This window comes from Bombina bombina, chromosome 6, assembly GCF_027579735.1.
Source record: "Bombina bombina isolate aBomBom1 chromosome 6, aBomBom1.pri, whole genome shotgun sequence".
NCBI classification, from domain to species: Eukaryota; Metazoa; Chordata; class Amphibia; order Anura; family Bombinatoridae; genus Bombina; species Bombina bombina.
Genome location: NC_069504.1, coordinates 81,669,791 through 81,686,992, shown reverse-complemented (window position 1 = coordinate 81,686,992; position 17,202 = coordinate 81,669,791). Strand labels below are relative to the sequence as shown.

The 17,202-nt window shown below is 38.9% G+C and overlaps 1 protein-coding gene across 1 annotated transcript in view; it reads right to left on the bottom strand.

Moving 5' to 3' along the window:
• SUV39H2 (SUV39H2 histone lysine methyltransferase) overlaps positions 1-17,202 on the bottom strand; it is a 77,454-nt gene that overhangs the window by 54,668 nt on the left and 5,584 nt on the right. The window contains exons 2-3 of the mRNA XM_053716500.1: positions 5,309-5,454; positions 2,397-3,068 (exon numbers count right to left, since the gene is read on the bottom strand). Of these exons, the coding sequence (XP_053572475.1) occupies positions 2,397-3,068; positions 5,309-5,454 (818 nt within the window). The remainder of the gene's footprint in view (positions 1-2,396; positions 3,069-5,308; positions 5,455-17,202) is intronic.

The following is a 17,202-nucleotide window of genomic DNA, read 5'->3' as shown; positions in this document are numbered from 1 at the left end:
TGGAGAGTCGTACAACATACTGAGTGTGCAGCCGGAGTGACATTCTTCTGTAAAATTCTGCACTTCTCCCCATACAACAGGATATTTTACCTCAATGTTCGAAACATCTGTTTAAAAGTTAGAGCCAGACATACTTTTAGGAGCCAGATGGTGGTATTTGTCTATAGATATACGGAGAATAACCACAAAAAAAAAACTTGGGAGGAGGCAGGGGTAGAATTCTAGGAGCCAGTGGCTCCCTGGATTTGTCAAGCCCTGTTTTACCTGACACCAGGGCCTATTTTTTTTTGACCCGTCTCTGGCACCCATGTTATGGCCCCGCTGGTGCCATAACATGCATATCCGTAACTAAACCAACCCCATAAAAAAACATTTATCATACCTTGATATCTTTACTTGTTGCATATGGAAGATATATGTGATAATATATCAATGATTGGGTTATTATGCAGCACTCACAATTAAAGAAAAAAAAAAAAGAAGAAGGTACCTGTACAGCACAAGGTCCTTAAAAACAGTTTGACATTGCTGATATTTGGTAACTAAAGAATCTACATTCTGCATAGCCGATTGATCTGTGCTGGATCGGCCATTGGAAATGTGATACACATACTTAAGGCTTTTATAAGGGGTGTGCCCCTGCTCTGGAACACAATACAAATAATGCTTACAAAATGACAGTTTGAAAGGACTTTGGTTTTGCATCATCTAATGAGCATGCACAGAAGTTGAGACGCAAAGCTCTGCTGGTGAACTGTTGGAGCTTGTGCACCAGCATGGTTAACCTGTGATCACTCTCACTTGGTTTCTGAACTAGCTACTCCTGCTGCTAGTACAGTTCTGGACAGAGGTGGCTTTGCAGACCTCATCCATCATCCTCCTATTGCCAGCGGTCACCACTGGATCTTACACTATGTAGGAATGATTACAATCAAGCCGTTGCATGTCACATGTAAAAAAAAGTGTTCGTGTATAGGATTTGCTATTACTATGTATGGACATTGCACTGTACACATACACCAAAGACAGACAAGGTATCTGACAAGTGGACCTGCTTGTACTCACCACAAGCACAGACAATGACTGGGGCAGGTGCACAAGCATACTGGGACATGCACTACAGATTTTCACTCAAAGTTTGACCCTTTTTTTTTTTTTTATTAAATCCAAAAACTACAGAGAAAAAAAAAATCTATGAGAACTCCAAATATTGTTGTGTCGTGCCGATTATGGGCACTCTAAATAATTTGGACAATTTATTGTATACAGTACTCGCATTGCTTGTAATGCATAAATTTATTCCTGATCCATAAATAAAAAAATGACTTTAATATCCCTTTAAGGACATTTTGAGAGAACAAAAACTTGATAGAAGTAAATTGGAATTACTGCTATTATCAAATTTGCTTCATTTTCTTGGTATCCTTTGTTTAAGGAGCAGCAATGCACTAATAGCAGCTAGCTGAACACAGCCAATGACAAGAGGCATATATGTGCAGCCACCAATCAGAAGCTAAGTCCAAGTAGTGCATTACTGCTCCTAAGACTACCTAGGTATGCTTTCCAACACAGGACAAGAGAACAAAGCAAATAAGATAAGTAAAAAAAAGTTGGAAAGTTGTTTAAAATGGTATGCTCCTATGCCTACCGTAGTATGCTTTTTAGCAAAGGATATCAAGAGGATGAAGCAAATTGCATTATCAGAATCAAACTGCAATATATAAAAAGCAGTGTTCAAGGCACATGCACACTCCACAGCTTGCCTCAGTATACTGTTAGGCAAGCACCAGAGTTCTTATGAAAGTTTAATTTTGATTCCTATGTCCCTTTATCAGAAGAGTGGAAGCCTCTCATTTATCCTACCGTACAATTGAAAAACAATGTATGTTTATATCGCCTATATATGTACAACTTGTGACTGGTTAGCAAGGCTCAAATTGTATTGGGAGACAGGGAAACCGGTGAATAGAAAAGTAAGTAAATTAATGCATTTTTTTTCTTTTAGCCAGAGATTACATCCATTTTTTATTTATGCATCAGGAAGTTAATACATTACACCTCCGAATGTTGTTTATCTTACTTTGTTTGCTGTGGCCAATGAGGGACAGATATATACAAGCTCCTACACATATCATCCAATCAATGTGCAGAATGTAGAAGTTCAACAGAATGCACCCCAGGCCTCTCTGGGGCAGTGGAAACACAAGATTTGCTGTGTTAAATTACATTAAATTGCTCATAACAAACCTTTTTAATGGAAATTAAATTTTGAGTTTAAGAACCCTTTTTGAAACAATGCAAAAAAGGTTTTTGACCAATATATATTCTGCTTGGTGAACTTACTTTGTAAGTGCACATAGCATTTTTAGTTTCAGACAGGTGAAGAATGTACATACCTCCCCAACATATTCCATCACAAAGCTGTGCTTCCTTATTTTCTGAAGAGTCTGTACGCCCCAGCCACGACCATTGTGCGTCTTAAAGATACATAACGAGTAAGGTGGACCCTTCTGCACCACCCGATTGGGACAATCTGGACCACACTTGCATCTTGAATTGCATTCATAAATAGGCCTCCCTGGCGGTATTATAATTTGTTTCTGTTCATTGTAGGCAAACTCAACCCCAGCCTCCAAGGGGCAACATTTACCTGCAAAGCAATCTGAGCATTCACAGCCAACAATGGCTTCACCCAAAGTAATAACTCCAGGAGAGGCTTTGTAGTCATTAATGTAGTAGAAGTCCATAGGCGGGCTCTCTAGATCCACTATATTTTCCACAAAAATAATTCCATTGTGCGATTTTTTCCTGTTAAGCTCTTCCTCCCAGCGGCGCAGTGCAATTCGTTGTTTAGCCTTTTTGACTAAATAGTCTGCAACTGCTGGTTCCAAACACTTAATACTGTCTTTTGATGCTCCTGTTTTATTATGCCTCAGTTCATTTAAATACTTGTAAAGGTCTGTGTAAAACTGCTTTAAAAGTGCTGAACATTTAAGATTTTCTTTGGGCTCCCAGGTATTAGAAGATTCCGGCCATCCCTTCCATTTAACAAGAAAATATTCCAAGCCCTGTAAATACAAAAGCAACAGGTCATTAACACAATAATGCTATTGTGCATTTAGAAACTATTTTTTGTTTGTTTGTTAATGGAAACCTGTAAGTTGCAAAGCTGTAAATATCCTTTAGTACAAACTTATTAAATTACTAAAATAAACACGTAATCCAATTAATTCACTGAAAGACAGGGCTAACAAATTATTTGAAAACTATTTGATTCTTCATTATGGTGTCAACGGCCAGGTATGTTTGTCCTTGTGCAGTCTCTACTGCGCATGACAGCTTCAGACAAACATACCTGGCCTTTTATTATATAGAATAATTAGGGTAATAGGAAATGCCATGCAAATGTTCTGAGATATTTAAAGGGACATACAGGAATAAAAAGAAAATGCTCCAATACGTTACGAATATTTTATTATAGCACTGATGCTTGCTGTGTATTTATAAAACACATAGCAAGTCAGTTCCACAGCAGAAATGCACTACTGGGATTGAGCTGAACACATTTGATGAGCCAATGACGAGACATACTTATACAGCCACCAATCACTGTCTAGGCCCCTGTAGTACCATAGATGCTTCTGTGCTAACCTAGTTATGCTTTTTAACAAAGGATACCAAAAGAACAAAGTACATTTTATAACAGTAAATTCAGAAGTCTCAGAATTATCTGAAACATGAAATTTGTTTTGACTTTTATGTCCATTTAATGTTTAAACTGAAGGTGGCATTCATGCATGAAAATAATTAGAATCTATTTGAGCTCTATTATTATTTTGTCCCAGTTACAGCTTACATTTCAACTAGCAACATAACTAGCACATAAGAATTTCAGTAGAGCCGTCTTTGGCATTCGCTGTTTAAAGTGACGGTCAATACTTCAGATTGGCTAAACCAATCGAAAAGCCCTTTTCAATACTATTTAAATCCCTACCGACATTAGGACGTTCCATGCTGTCCTAATTGCGCGGAGCTTTAGCACCTCTAGGACGGCATGGAACGTCCTTACCATTTGGCTGTACTGAAGCCAAAGGCGCTTCAAGAATGGGATTGCGGCATGCCTAGCATCATAGGGACTCCCCCATACCCAATCCCATTAATTTCAATTTGTTTACATTGGAACGTTGTTCTGATGTAGACAAATGAGACCCTACATGAAAGGGTTAATGTGTTAAAACATTTGCTTGGATGATTAAATTGCAGCACTTCAAGGTTTAGAAAAACTTTCCAATTTACTTCTTATATCAAATTTCTTTGTTCTTTTGGTATACTTTGTAGAAGAGTAAACTTAGGCAAGTACATAGGAGCTCAGTAACGTGCACATGTCTTTAGAAGTCAAAGGCATAGACTGCTGAAAGAGAAATTAAACACTAAATACATGCACAGTATTGAGGTTATATCCTGTATTTCTCTAGTCATGCGTGCCGCCATGTTGAGATAGATTTCACTGCATTCCAGTGCAGAAATGTTTGCACATGTGCAGCAACTCCCCTTCAGATACCTGAGGTTAAACCTAGGTTGCTAAATCGCAGCACTCATAAGGGGAGGTGCATGAAATGCATTTAGTATTTAATGTCCCTTTAAGACACATGGATGCTCCTGAGTTCCTATGAGCCAACCAAGTTTCACTCTTCAACCAAGGATACCAAAATAAGGAAGCAAATGTTATAATAGAAGCAAATTTGAAAGTTGTTTAAAACAGCTAGCTTTATCGAAACCATGTCAGTTACATTTTTACTTTACTGTTCCTTTACGTAAAAAGCTGACAGGAAGTGAATTTTGAAATTTCCTTTTAAGATGGACAAGAAAATGTTTGAGTACTATTTCCCACTGCATTTTTTTCCCTTTAAAGGAGAACAAAAACAGTCAACTGCTACTATATTTTTATGGACAGTAACAAACAAATGTGTTTATTATTCTTTATTTATAAAGTGCCAACAAATTCCGCAACCCTGTCCATGGGTACAAAGATAAAAGTTCAAAGATACAAAATTTTAAGACAGGACAAGATGTATCAAACAAATACAGGAGGAAAATAGGGTCCTATTCCCGGGGGGTGGGGTGAACAGGAGGTGTGGGCTGCAAAGGTGAGAATGATGTTAGTGCGATGTAGGGCAACTATTAGGCAAGTGGAAGTCATTTGCTACGGAGTTGGGTGATGGGCTTCACTGAACAGAAAGGTCTTTAGGGAGAGTTTAGAGGAGGACAGACTTGGGGAAAGTGGGAAGCATAAAAAATACATACTTACCTTTACTATTTTATAATTACATAAATATTCCACTTCATAGCTGTTTATATTTCTTTTGGTAATTCCAATGCATTTACAGATCAGTTTTTCTTTCCTACAGAATTCCTGGAGAGTTTCATGAGAAGCGAGGCATGGCACACACCAAGCTGTAGGGAGAAAGTATAATAATTTGTTTCTAATACATACATGTATAATAATAATAATAATAATAATAACCAAGCATGCAATGTTAAACAAATTTCCAATGTACATAAATTATCTAATATGCTTTGCTCTCTTGGCATCTTTTGTTGAAGAGCACACCTTGGAAAGCATAGGAGCAGTAATGCACTACCGGGAGCTGTTGATTGGTGGCAGCACATATGCCTCGTCGCTGGCCAAACCTCCAACAAAGATACTGAGAGAATGAAGCAAAGTTGATAAAAGTTTCTTTAAATGCCAATCATCGGCTATGTACTACTCAGGGACTGCACATGTTACAAGAATTAACACAGTAAGCATTGATAACTTTTTATTAAATAATAATAGGCACTAACATAAGACCATTATCTTTCACAGTGTTGTTTCTTTAAAATGGAAACAAATCACAGAACGGTTTGAGGGGGGGAAAAAAACCTGTTTGCCACAATGTATTTATGCAAGAATGACTTATACGTTGCTTTGTAAGGATAAAGGAACCCTTGTTTAGCTACCACATGCACTACATTTCATATGGCTAAACATTAGAATTCCAAGTTATACCCAGGATTGTTAAATTGTATCAAATGTGTGGGAAAAACAATGTGTATACAGTTATTAGTTTGTTATTCATCATGTACCTGCAATAAAATTAATCTGAACATACACTATATTTTTCAGCATTATATACCCTGTATTTGTTTTTAGAATAACATATCTATAAATAAGTGAATTGAAGGCTAATTAGTGGAATCCAGAGCCATCTAATTTTCATGGGCAGATGGGAAGGACTGACAAATCCATTATTTTATATGATCTGTCCCAGGTTGAAAACTATTAATTCACAATAACTGTTACAGCAAACACCCAAAAGTGAGATATAAGAAAATTATTAAATATTGCACTTTATGTTAACGTACTTTGAAAGGATAATTACTAACAATGTGTATTAAATTTAAATAAGACTGTTTATAGTAAGGGCTGGGGTACAGATAGAACTTCTGATTCTATGGACATTAAAACGTGTGTCCAAAAATTTGCAGCTGGAGCTACATCAATTTTATTACTGTACAATCTTATGCAGGCTAAACAAAGCCAAATTTACTTAGACAAATTAAATAATATGTGGACACCTTTTGTCATGGATATAGATCGTGATAAAATAAAGGCAAGTTTTAATGCTTTAGAAAAGTGCAGGATCTCAACGAATTGGAAAGAACCGCATATGAAATTGATGAATAACTTATCTCACCCCTGTAAAATTGGGGGAAATGTATACAAACACGAATATTTACTTGTCCGTGATGTTCACATTTGAAAGCTGACATTATACATATAATTTTTATTAACCCAGAATAAGATCTTTATATAAAAAGGAAAATATATTTTTGGACATTGACTAAACATAACACCACTATTACATTAGAGCCAGAAGAGATTATCTTTATTAAAATACAAAAGGATAACAAGTCCCTACATAAAAATATTCTGAATACAATAATCCACATAGCTAGACATTTAATATTGAAATCCTGGAAAGGGAAAACAGCATCAAGCTTTTTACTTTTTATTAGGGAAGTACAGAACCAAATAATATTTGAATCTTTTCATTTACAGCTATCAGGTGAATATTTTTTTTTTAAAAAAGTTTATAGTGGGATGACTTCCCATAATTAAAACTTAACAGCTCCAGATGCAAAAAACGTATTTTGGCCCCTTTCCTGAGTTCGAAAAGTTTCATAGATCTAGTATTAGATATATTCCCAAGTGAGTGGGTCTCAATGTATAGAGAACCATATTAACAGATAGAAAGGCTTGAGGAGAATTTGTAGGATAATGTGACTTAAGGTAAAAATAAACCCAACAGATGTGGTAAAAGAAGTAGTTAAAATATTAAAGATGTATCAAACTGTCTATTTCTAATGTCTGTCAATTTATATTATTTTGCTGTGCATAAGCTGTTTTTATTTAGATATGTATTTCTTCAGAACACCCTATGTGGAGTGAAGTTGACACATTGTATTAGTTTATCACTTGTTGGATACAAAGTATAAAAAATAAATCAACATGTATTTAATTTGTTAAAAGAGAAACATTAAGGAACGATTGCACAGGATTTGCCTACATTATCCATTTACATAGTACTTTGACATTTAGTATTTTGGAAGGTGTAACTTATTTTATATTTTAAATTTACTTAGTGTGGATACTTCTATAGTGAATAGATTGTTAAAGGGATATGAAACCCAAAAAATGTATTTTGAGATTCAGACACAGCATACAATTTTAAAAAGTTCCCAATTTACTCATATCAAATTTGCTTTGTTCCTATGATATTCTGTTTTGAAGAGAAGATACCTAGGTAGGCATATAGTGCTGCCATCTAGTGTTCTTGCAAAACTGCTGCCATAAAGTGATCCAGAAAGGTGCAGGCACCTAGGCATTAAGTCCCTGGTTTTCAAAAAGATACTAAAAGAACAAAGAAAAATTGATAATAGAAGTAAATAAGAAAGTTGCTAACAATTGCATGCTCTTTCTGAATCCCTCATAACCCCCCCCCCCTTTTTTTCCTTTTTTAGAAAGGCCCGGAAGTTTACTCATTGACTTCACATTGACCATTAAGTAGGTCCATTTTGCACAGATTATTTTTGCAACAGTTCCTTCAGGAATGGAACCCTGGAGTAAATAAAGTGATATCTGCAGTAATGCACAGTATACAACATTTAGCAGGCCAGATGGTGGATACAGAATATACAACTTTGGAGTTAGTAGAAGATATGAGCAACACAGGAATTCCAGGAAGATTAATCCATATCAGCATAAAGATCACAGGGAAAATGAGCACATTACTTTAGCTCAATCAAGTTTGAAGTCAGACTTGCACTGAATTTATTCATTGGGGTTAAACAAATCCATAATAAAAGTATAACGTTAAAAGTATTTAGTAGTGCTTAAAATTACTTTAAGAATACAGGGAGTGCAGAATTATTAGGCAAATTAGTATTTTGACCACATCATCCTCTTTATGCATGTTGTCTTACTCCAAGCTGTATAGGCTCGAAAGCCTACTACCAATTAAGCATATTAGGTGATGTGCATCTCTGTAATGAGAAGGGGTGTGTTCTAATGACATCAACACCCTATATCAGGTGTGCATAATTATTAGGCAACTTCCTTTCCTTTGGCAAAATGGGTCAAAAGAAGGACTTGACAGGCTCAGAAAAGTAAAAAATAGTGAGATATCTTGCAGAGGGATGCAGCACTCTTAAAATTGCAAAGCTTCTGAAGCGTGATCATCGAACAATCAAGCGTTTCATTCAAAATAGTCAACAGGGTCGCAAGAAGCGTGTGGAAAAACCAAGGCGCAAAATAACTGCCCATGAACTGAGAAAAGTCAAGCGTGCAGCTGCCAAGATGCTACTTGCCACCAGTTTGGCCATATTTCAGAGCTGCAACATCACTGGAGTGCCCAAAAGCACAAGGTGTGCAATACTCAGAGACATGGCCAAAGTAAGAAAGGCTAAAAGACGACCACCACTGAACAAGACACACAAGCTGAAACGTCAAGACTGGGCCAAGAAATATCTCAAGACTGATTTTTCTAAGGTTTTATGGACTGATGAAATGAGAGTGAGTCTTGATGGGCCAGATGGATGGGCCCGTGGCTGGATTGGTAAAGGGCAGAGAGCTCCAGTCCGACTCGGACGCCAGCAAGGTGGAGGTGGAGTACTGGTTTGGGCTGGTATCATGAAAGATGAGCTTGTGGGGCCTTTTCGGGTTGAGGATGGAGTCAAGCTCAACTCCCAGTCCTACTGCCAGTTTCTGGAAGACACCTTCTTCAAGAAGTGGTACAGGAAGAAGTCTGCATCCTTCAAGAAAAACATAATTTATGCTTACCTGATAAATTCCTTTCTTCTGTTGTGTGATCAGTCCACGGGTCATCATTACTTCTGGGATATTATCTGCTCCCCTACAGGAAGTGCAAGAGGATTCACCCAGCAGAGTTGCTATATAGCTCCTCCCCTCTACGTCACCTCCAGTCATTCGACCAAAGACCAACGAGAAAGGAGAAGCCAAGGGTGTAGTGGTGACTGAATTATAATGTAAAAAATATTTACCTGCCTTAAAAAACAGGGCGGGCCGTGGACTGATCACACAACAGAAGAAAGGAATTTATCAGGTAAGCATAAATTATGTTTTCTTCTGTTATGTGTGATCAGTCCACGGGTCATCATTACTTCTGGGATACCAATACCAAAGCAAAAGTACACGGATGACGGGAGGGATAGGCAGGCTCATTATACAGAAGGAACCACTGCCTGAAGAACCTTTCTCCCAAAAATAGCCTCCGAAGAAGCAAAAGTGTCAAATTTGTAAAATTTGGAAAAAGTATGAAGCGAAGACCAAGTTGCAGCCTTGCAAATCTGTTCAACAGAGGCCTCATTCTTAAAGGCCCAAGTGGAAGCCACAGCTCTAGTGGAATGAGCTGTAATTCTTTCAGGAGGCTGCTGTCCAGCAGTCTCATAGGCTAAACGTATTATGCTACGAAGCCAAAAAGAGAGAGAGGTAGCAGAAGCTTTTTGACCTCTCCTCTGTCCAGAATAAACGACAAACAGGGAAGAAGTTTGGCGAAAATCTTTAGTTGCCTGCAAGTAGAACTTGAGGGCACGAACTACATCCAGATTGTGTAGAAGACGTTCCTTCTTTGAAGAAGGATTTGGACACAAGGATGGAACAACAATCTCTTGATTGATATTCCTGTTAGAGACAACCTTAGGTAAGAAACCAGGTTTAGTACGCAGAACTACCTTGTCTGAGTGAAAGATCAGATAAGGAGAATCACAATGTAGGGCTGATAACTCAGAGACTCTTCGAGCCGAGGAAATAGCCATTAAAAACAGAACTTTCCAAGATAACAATTTTATATCAATGGAATGAAGGGGTTCAAACGGAACACCCTGTAAAACGTTAAGAACTAAGTTTAAACTCCATGGCGGAGCAACAGTTTTAAACACAGGCTTGATCCTAGCTAAAGCCTGACAAAAGGCCTGGATGTCTGAATTTTCTGACAGACGCCTGTGTAACAAGATGGACAGAGCTGAGATCTGTCCCTTTAATGAGCTAGCCGATAAACCCTTTTCTAAACCTTCTTGTAGAAAAGACAATATCCTAGGAATCCTAACCTTACTCCAGGAGTAATCTTTGGATTCACACCAGTATAGGTATTTACGCCATATTTTATGGTAAATCTTTCTGGTAACAGGCTTCCTAGCCTGTATCAGGGTATCAATAACCGACTCAGAAAAAACACGTTTTGATAAAATCAAGCGTTCAATTTCCAAGCAGTCAGCTTCAGAGAAGTTAGACTTTGATGTTTGAATGGACCCTGAATCAGAAGGTCCTGTCTTAGAGGTAGAGACCAAGGCGGACAGGATGACATGTCCACTAGATCTGCATACCAAGTCCTGCGCGGCCATGCAGGCGCTATTAGAATCACTGATGCTCTCTCCTGTTTGATCTTGGCAATCAATCGAGGAAGCAGCGGGAAGGGTGGAAACACATAAGCCATCCTGAAGTTCCAAGGTGCTGTCAAAGCATCTATCAGAACCGCTCCCGGATCCCTGGATCTGGATCCGTAGCGAGGAAGTTTGGCGTTCTGGCGAGACGCCATGAGATCTATCTCTGGTTTGCCCCAACGTCGAAGTATTTGGGCAAAGACCTCCGGATGAAGTTCCCACTCCCCCGGATGAAGAGTCTGGCGACTCAAGAAATCCGCCTCCCAGTTCTCCACTCCCGGGATGTGGATTGCTGACAGGTGGCAAGAGTGAGACTCTGCCCAGCGAATTATCTTTGATACTTCTATCATTGCTAGGGAGCTTCTTGTCCCTCCCTGATGGTTGATGTAAGCTACAGTCGTGATGTTGTCCGACTGAAACCTGATGAACCCCCGAGTCTTTAACTGGGGCCAAGCTAGAAGGGCATTGAGAACTGCTCTCAATTCCAGAATGTTTATTGGTAGGAGACTTTCCTCCTGACTCCATTGTCCCTGAGCCTTCAGAGAATTCCAGACAGCGCCCCAACCTAGAAGGCTGGCGTCTGTTGTTACAATTGTCCAGTCCGGCCTGCTGAACGGCATCCCCTTGGACAGATGTGGCCGAGAAAACCACCATAGAAGAGAGTTTCTGGTCTCTTGATCCAGATTCAGAGTGGGGGACAAATCTGAGTAATCCCCATTCCACTGACTCAGCATGCACAATTGCAGCGGTCTGAGATGTAGGCGTGCAAAGGGTACTATGTCCATTGCTGCTACCATTAAGCCGATCACCTCCATGCATTGAGCTACTGACGGGAGTTGAATGGAATGAAGGACACGGCATGCATTTAGAAGCTTTGTTAATCTGTCTTCTGTCAGATAAATCTTCATTTCTACAGAATCTATAAGAGTCCCCAAGAATGGAACTCTTGTGAGAGGCAAGAGAGAACTCTTCTTTTCGTTCACTTTCCATCCATGCGACCTTAGAAATGCCAGAACTAACTCTGTATGAGACTTGGCAGTTTGAAAGCTTGAAGCTTGTATCAGAATGTCGTCTAGGTACGGAGCTACCGAAATTCCTCGCGGTCTCAGAACCGCTAGAAGGGCACCCAGAACCTTTGTGAAGATTCTTGGAGCCGTAGCCAATCCGAATGGAAGGGCTACAAACTGGTAATGCCTGTCTAAGAAGGCAAACCTTAGATACCGGTAATGATCTTTGTGAATCGGTATGTGAAGGTAAGCATCCTTTAAATCCACTGTGGTCATGTACTGACCCTTTTGGATCATGGGTAAGATTGTCCGAATAGTTTCCATTTTGAACGATGGAACTCTTAGGAATTTGTTTAGGATCTTTAAATCCAAGATTGGCCTGAAAGTTCCCTCTTTTTTGGGAACCACAAACAGGTTTGAGTAAAACCCTTGTCCTTGTTCCGACCGCGGAACCGGATGGATCACTCCCATTAATAATAGATCTTGTACACAGCGTAGAAACGCGTCTTTCTTTATTTGGTTTGTTGACAACCTTGACAGATGAAATCTCCCTCGTGGGGGAGATAATTTGAAGTCTAGAAGGTATCCCTGAGATATGATCTCTAGCGCCCAGGGATCCTGGACATCTCTTGCCCAAGCCTGGGCGAAGAGAGAGAGTCTGCCCCCCACTAGATCCGGTCCCGGATCGGGGGCCCTCGGTTCATGCTGTCTTAGGGGCAGCAGCAGGTTTTCTGGCCTGCTTGCCCTTATTCCAGGACTGGTTAGGTTTCCAGCCTTGTCTGTAACGAGCAACAGCTCCTTCCTGTTTTGGTGCAGTGGAAGTTGATGCTGCACCTGCTTTGAAATTCCGAAAGGGACGAAAATTAGACTGTCTAGCCTTAGCTTTGGCTTTGTCTTGAGGTAGAGCGTGGCCCTTACCTCCTGTAATGTCAGCGATAATTTCTTTCAAACCGGGCCCAAATAAAGTTTGCCCCTTGAAAGGTATATTAAGTAATTTGGACTTAGAAGTTACATCAGCCGACCAGGATTTTAGCCACAGCGCCCTACGTGCCTGAATGGCGAATCCTGAATTCTTAGCCGTAAGTTTGGTTAAATGTACTACGGCCTCCGAAATGAATGAATTAGCTAGTTTAAGGACTCTAAGCCTGTCCGTAATGTCGTCCAGCGTAGCGGAACTAAGGTTCTCTTCCAGAGACTCAATCCAAAATGCTGCCGCAGCCGTAATCGGCGCGATGCATGCAAGGGGTTGCAATATAAAACCTTGTTGAACAAACATTTTCTTAAGGTAACCCTCTAATTTTTTATCCATAGGATCTGAAAAAGCACAGCTATCCTCCACCGGGATAGTGGTGCGCTTAGCTAAAGTAGAAACTGCTCCCTCCACCTTAGGGACCGTTTGCCATAAGTCCCGTGTGGTGGCGTCTATTGGAAACATCTTTCTAAATATAGGAGGGGGTGAGAACGGCACACCGGGTCTATCCCACTCCTTAGTAACAATTTCAGTTAATCTCTTAGGTATAGGAAAAACGTCAGTACTCGCCGGTACCGCAAAATATTTATCCAACCTACACATTTTCTCTGGTATTGCAACAGTGTTACAATCGTTAAGAGCCGCTAAGACCTCCCCTAGTAATACACGGAGGTTTTCCAATTTAAATTTAAAATTTGAAATATCTGAATCCAATCTGCTTGGATCAGAACCGTCACCTACAGAATGAAGCTCTCCGTCCTCATGCTCTGCAAGCTGTGACGCAGTATCAGACATGGCCCTAGGATTATCAGCGCACTCTGTTCTCACCCCAGAGTGATCACGCTTGCCTCTTAGTTCTGGTAACTTAGCCAAAACTTCAGTCATAACAGTAGCCATATCTTGTAATGTTATCTGTAATGGCTGCCCAGATGTACTAGGCGCCATAATATCACGCACCTCCCGGGCGGGAGACGCAGGTACTGACACGTGAGGCGAGTTAGACGGCATAACTCTCCCCTCGCTGTTTGGTGAAATTTGTTCAATTTGTACAGATTGGCTTTTATTTAAAGTAGCATCAATACAGTTAGTACATAAATTTCTATTGGGCTCCACCTTGGCATTGGAACAAATGACACAGGTATCTTCCTCTGAATCAGACATGTTTAACACACTAGCAATAAACATGCAACTTGGTTACAATCTTATTTAACAAAAACGTACTGTGCCTCAAAGAAGCACTAAACGATTAAATGACAGTTGAAATAATGAACTGAAAAACAGTTATAGCATCACTCTTTAAAAACAACACAACTTGTTAGCAAAGGTTTGTTCCCATTAGTAAAGTAACACTAATTAAATTTTAAACATAAAAATCACAGAGCAACGTTTTAAAACACAGTCACTACATAAGTCTCACAGCTCTGCTGAGAGAATCTACCTCCCTTCAAAGAAGTTTGAAGACCCCTGAGTTCTGTTAGAGATGAACCGGATCATGCAGAAAATACAAGAGTAACTGACTGGAAATTTTTGATGCGTAGCAAAGAGCGCCAAAAACGGCCCCTCCCCCTCACACACAGCAGTGAGAGAGAAACGAAACTGTCATAATCAAAACAAGCAAACTGCCAAGTGGAAAAATAATGCCCAAATATTTATTCACTCAGTACCTCAGAAATGCAAACGATTCTACATTCCAGCAAAAACGTTTAACATGAATTAAATACCTATTAAAAGGTTTAATGTACTTTTACAGAGTAATTCCGGTGAAATACCATCCCCAGAATACTGAAGTGTAGAGTATACATACATGTCATTATAACGGTATGGCAGGATTTTCTCATCAATTCCATTCAGAAAATAAAAACTGCTACATACCTCAATGCAGATTCAACTGCCCGCTGTCCCCTGATCTGAAGCTTTTACCTCCCTCAGATGGCCGAGAAACAGCAATATGATCTTAACTACTCCGGTTAAAATCATAAGAAAAACTCTGGTAGATTCTTCTTCAAACTCTGCCAGAGAAGTAATAACACGCTCCGGTGCTATTGTAAAATAACAAACTTTTGATTGAAGTTATAAAAACTAAGTATAATCACCATAGTCCTCTCACACCTCCTATCTAGTCTTTGGGTGCAAGAGAATGACTGGAGGTGACGTAGAGGGGAGGAGCTATATAGCAACTCTGCTGGGTGAATCCTCTTGCACTTCCTGTAGGGGAGCAGATAATATCCCAGAAGTAATGATGACCCGTGGACTGATCACACATAACAGAAGAAAACATGATTTTCATGCAGGACAATGCTCCATCACACGCGTCCAAGTACTCCACAGCGTGGCTGGCAAGAAAGGGTATAAAAGAAGAAAATTTAATGACATGGCCTCCTTGTTCACCTGATCTGAACCCCATTGAGAACCTGTGGTCCATCATCAAATGTGAGATTTACAAGGAGGGAAAACAGTACACCTCTCTGAACAGTGTCTGGGAGGCTGTGGTTGCTGCTGCACGCAATGTTGATGGTGAACAGATCAAAACACTGACAGAATCCATGGATGGCAGGCTTTTGAGTGTCCTTGCAAAGAAAGATGGCTATATTGGTCACTGATTTGTTTTTGTTTTGTTTTTGAATGTCAGAAATGTATATTTGTGAATGTTGAGATGTTATATTGGTTTCACTGGTAAAAATAAATAATTGAAATGGGTATATATTTGTTTTTTGTTAAGTTGCCTAATAATTATGAACAGTAATAGTCACCTGCACACACAGATATCCCCCTAACATAGCTAAAACTAAAAACAAACTATAAACTACTTCCAAAAATATTCAGCTTTGATATTAATGAGTTTTTTGGGTTCATTGAGAACATGGTTGTTGTTCAATAATAAAATTAATCCTCAAAAATACAACTTGCCTAATAATTCTGCACTCCCTGTAAAGAAAGAGAAGTCCAATTGATTAAACATGACAAACAAATGTGTCACGATTTGTTATCTTTATTGGAGGATTCAGAGATCCCTACTTCCGAATTAAAACCCATGGGATGGCATAAATTACTGAAGACTAAGTCTTATTTCATATCAACTAGTAATATTTCTCCACAAATTACTACATTTTTAAATTAAGTTTTCCAAGATATTTTATCACTGGAGTGTCAGGAGAGATAGTTATTGCTATTCTTCACAACCAAGCCACATTTGTCATTTTGGAGAGCTAGTATCAGGGACTACCCTTGTATCAAGTCATTTTAACAGAAAAAGGCACCCTTATTTCAAGCCTCGGTATGTGGATGCTTAGCTGAAAGGTGTGTTTCCATACAGGACTATGTATTGCTTGATTTTTCCATGTTTTGCCAAACATCCTTAAAATTGCAAGAGTACAAACGTAATTTATTATATTAGTTGTGTATGTAACATTTTCTATGTCGGCATGACTACCAGAAGTCTGGAACACAAGTAACATCCGTAAAGCGGAAAAAAAAAAAAAAAAGATATGGAGAAGGGGAATAAAATTTCCTTGGGTGGCCAGACATTTTTTTATGGAAAACATCATTCAACTCAACTCTCTTAAATGCTGGGGTTTAGAGAAATTACTTATGGGTATGAGAGGTTGTAACAGTGGATCAACTTTATTAGAGAAGTTTTTAGGAGAAAAATATTGCAACATAGCAGAGCTATATGAGAATGCTATGAAAAAAGAAGGGGAAAGCAGCACTCAGAGAAAAATTGCACCTTATTGATCTAATATGTAGATAAAAGGCCGAAACATTGTGTCAAACAAAGAAACATCAAACACACATCGGTCTCTTCAATATACAATGAATTTATTTCTAAAAACAAAACAAAAAGAAGCATACTTATGCTATAACTGAAAAAATGCCACTGCAGTGGATAGCCTGAATGAAGAAGTAATACTTCAACAGGCAAATGTTACATGAGCTTATAAACATCTAAGTAAGTTTTTTTCATAGCATTCTCATATAGCTCTGCTAATGTTGCAATATTTTTCTCCTAAAAAAAATATTCTGAATTTATATTACGATAAGGGGTCTGCACCAGGCTTATGATCAGCCAATGCGAATAATAGTCAGTATCCTAAAGGTGTTTTTGTTTCTCTCCCTAACCTAATTATATATATATATATATATATATATATATATATATATATATATATATATATATTTTTAAACTCCGTTATCCCCTCCAGTATTAATGAATATAATAATTACTGG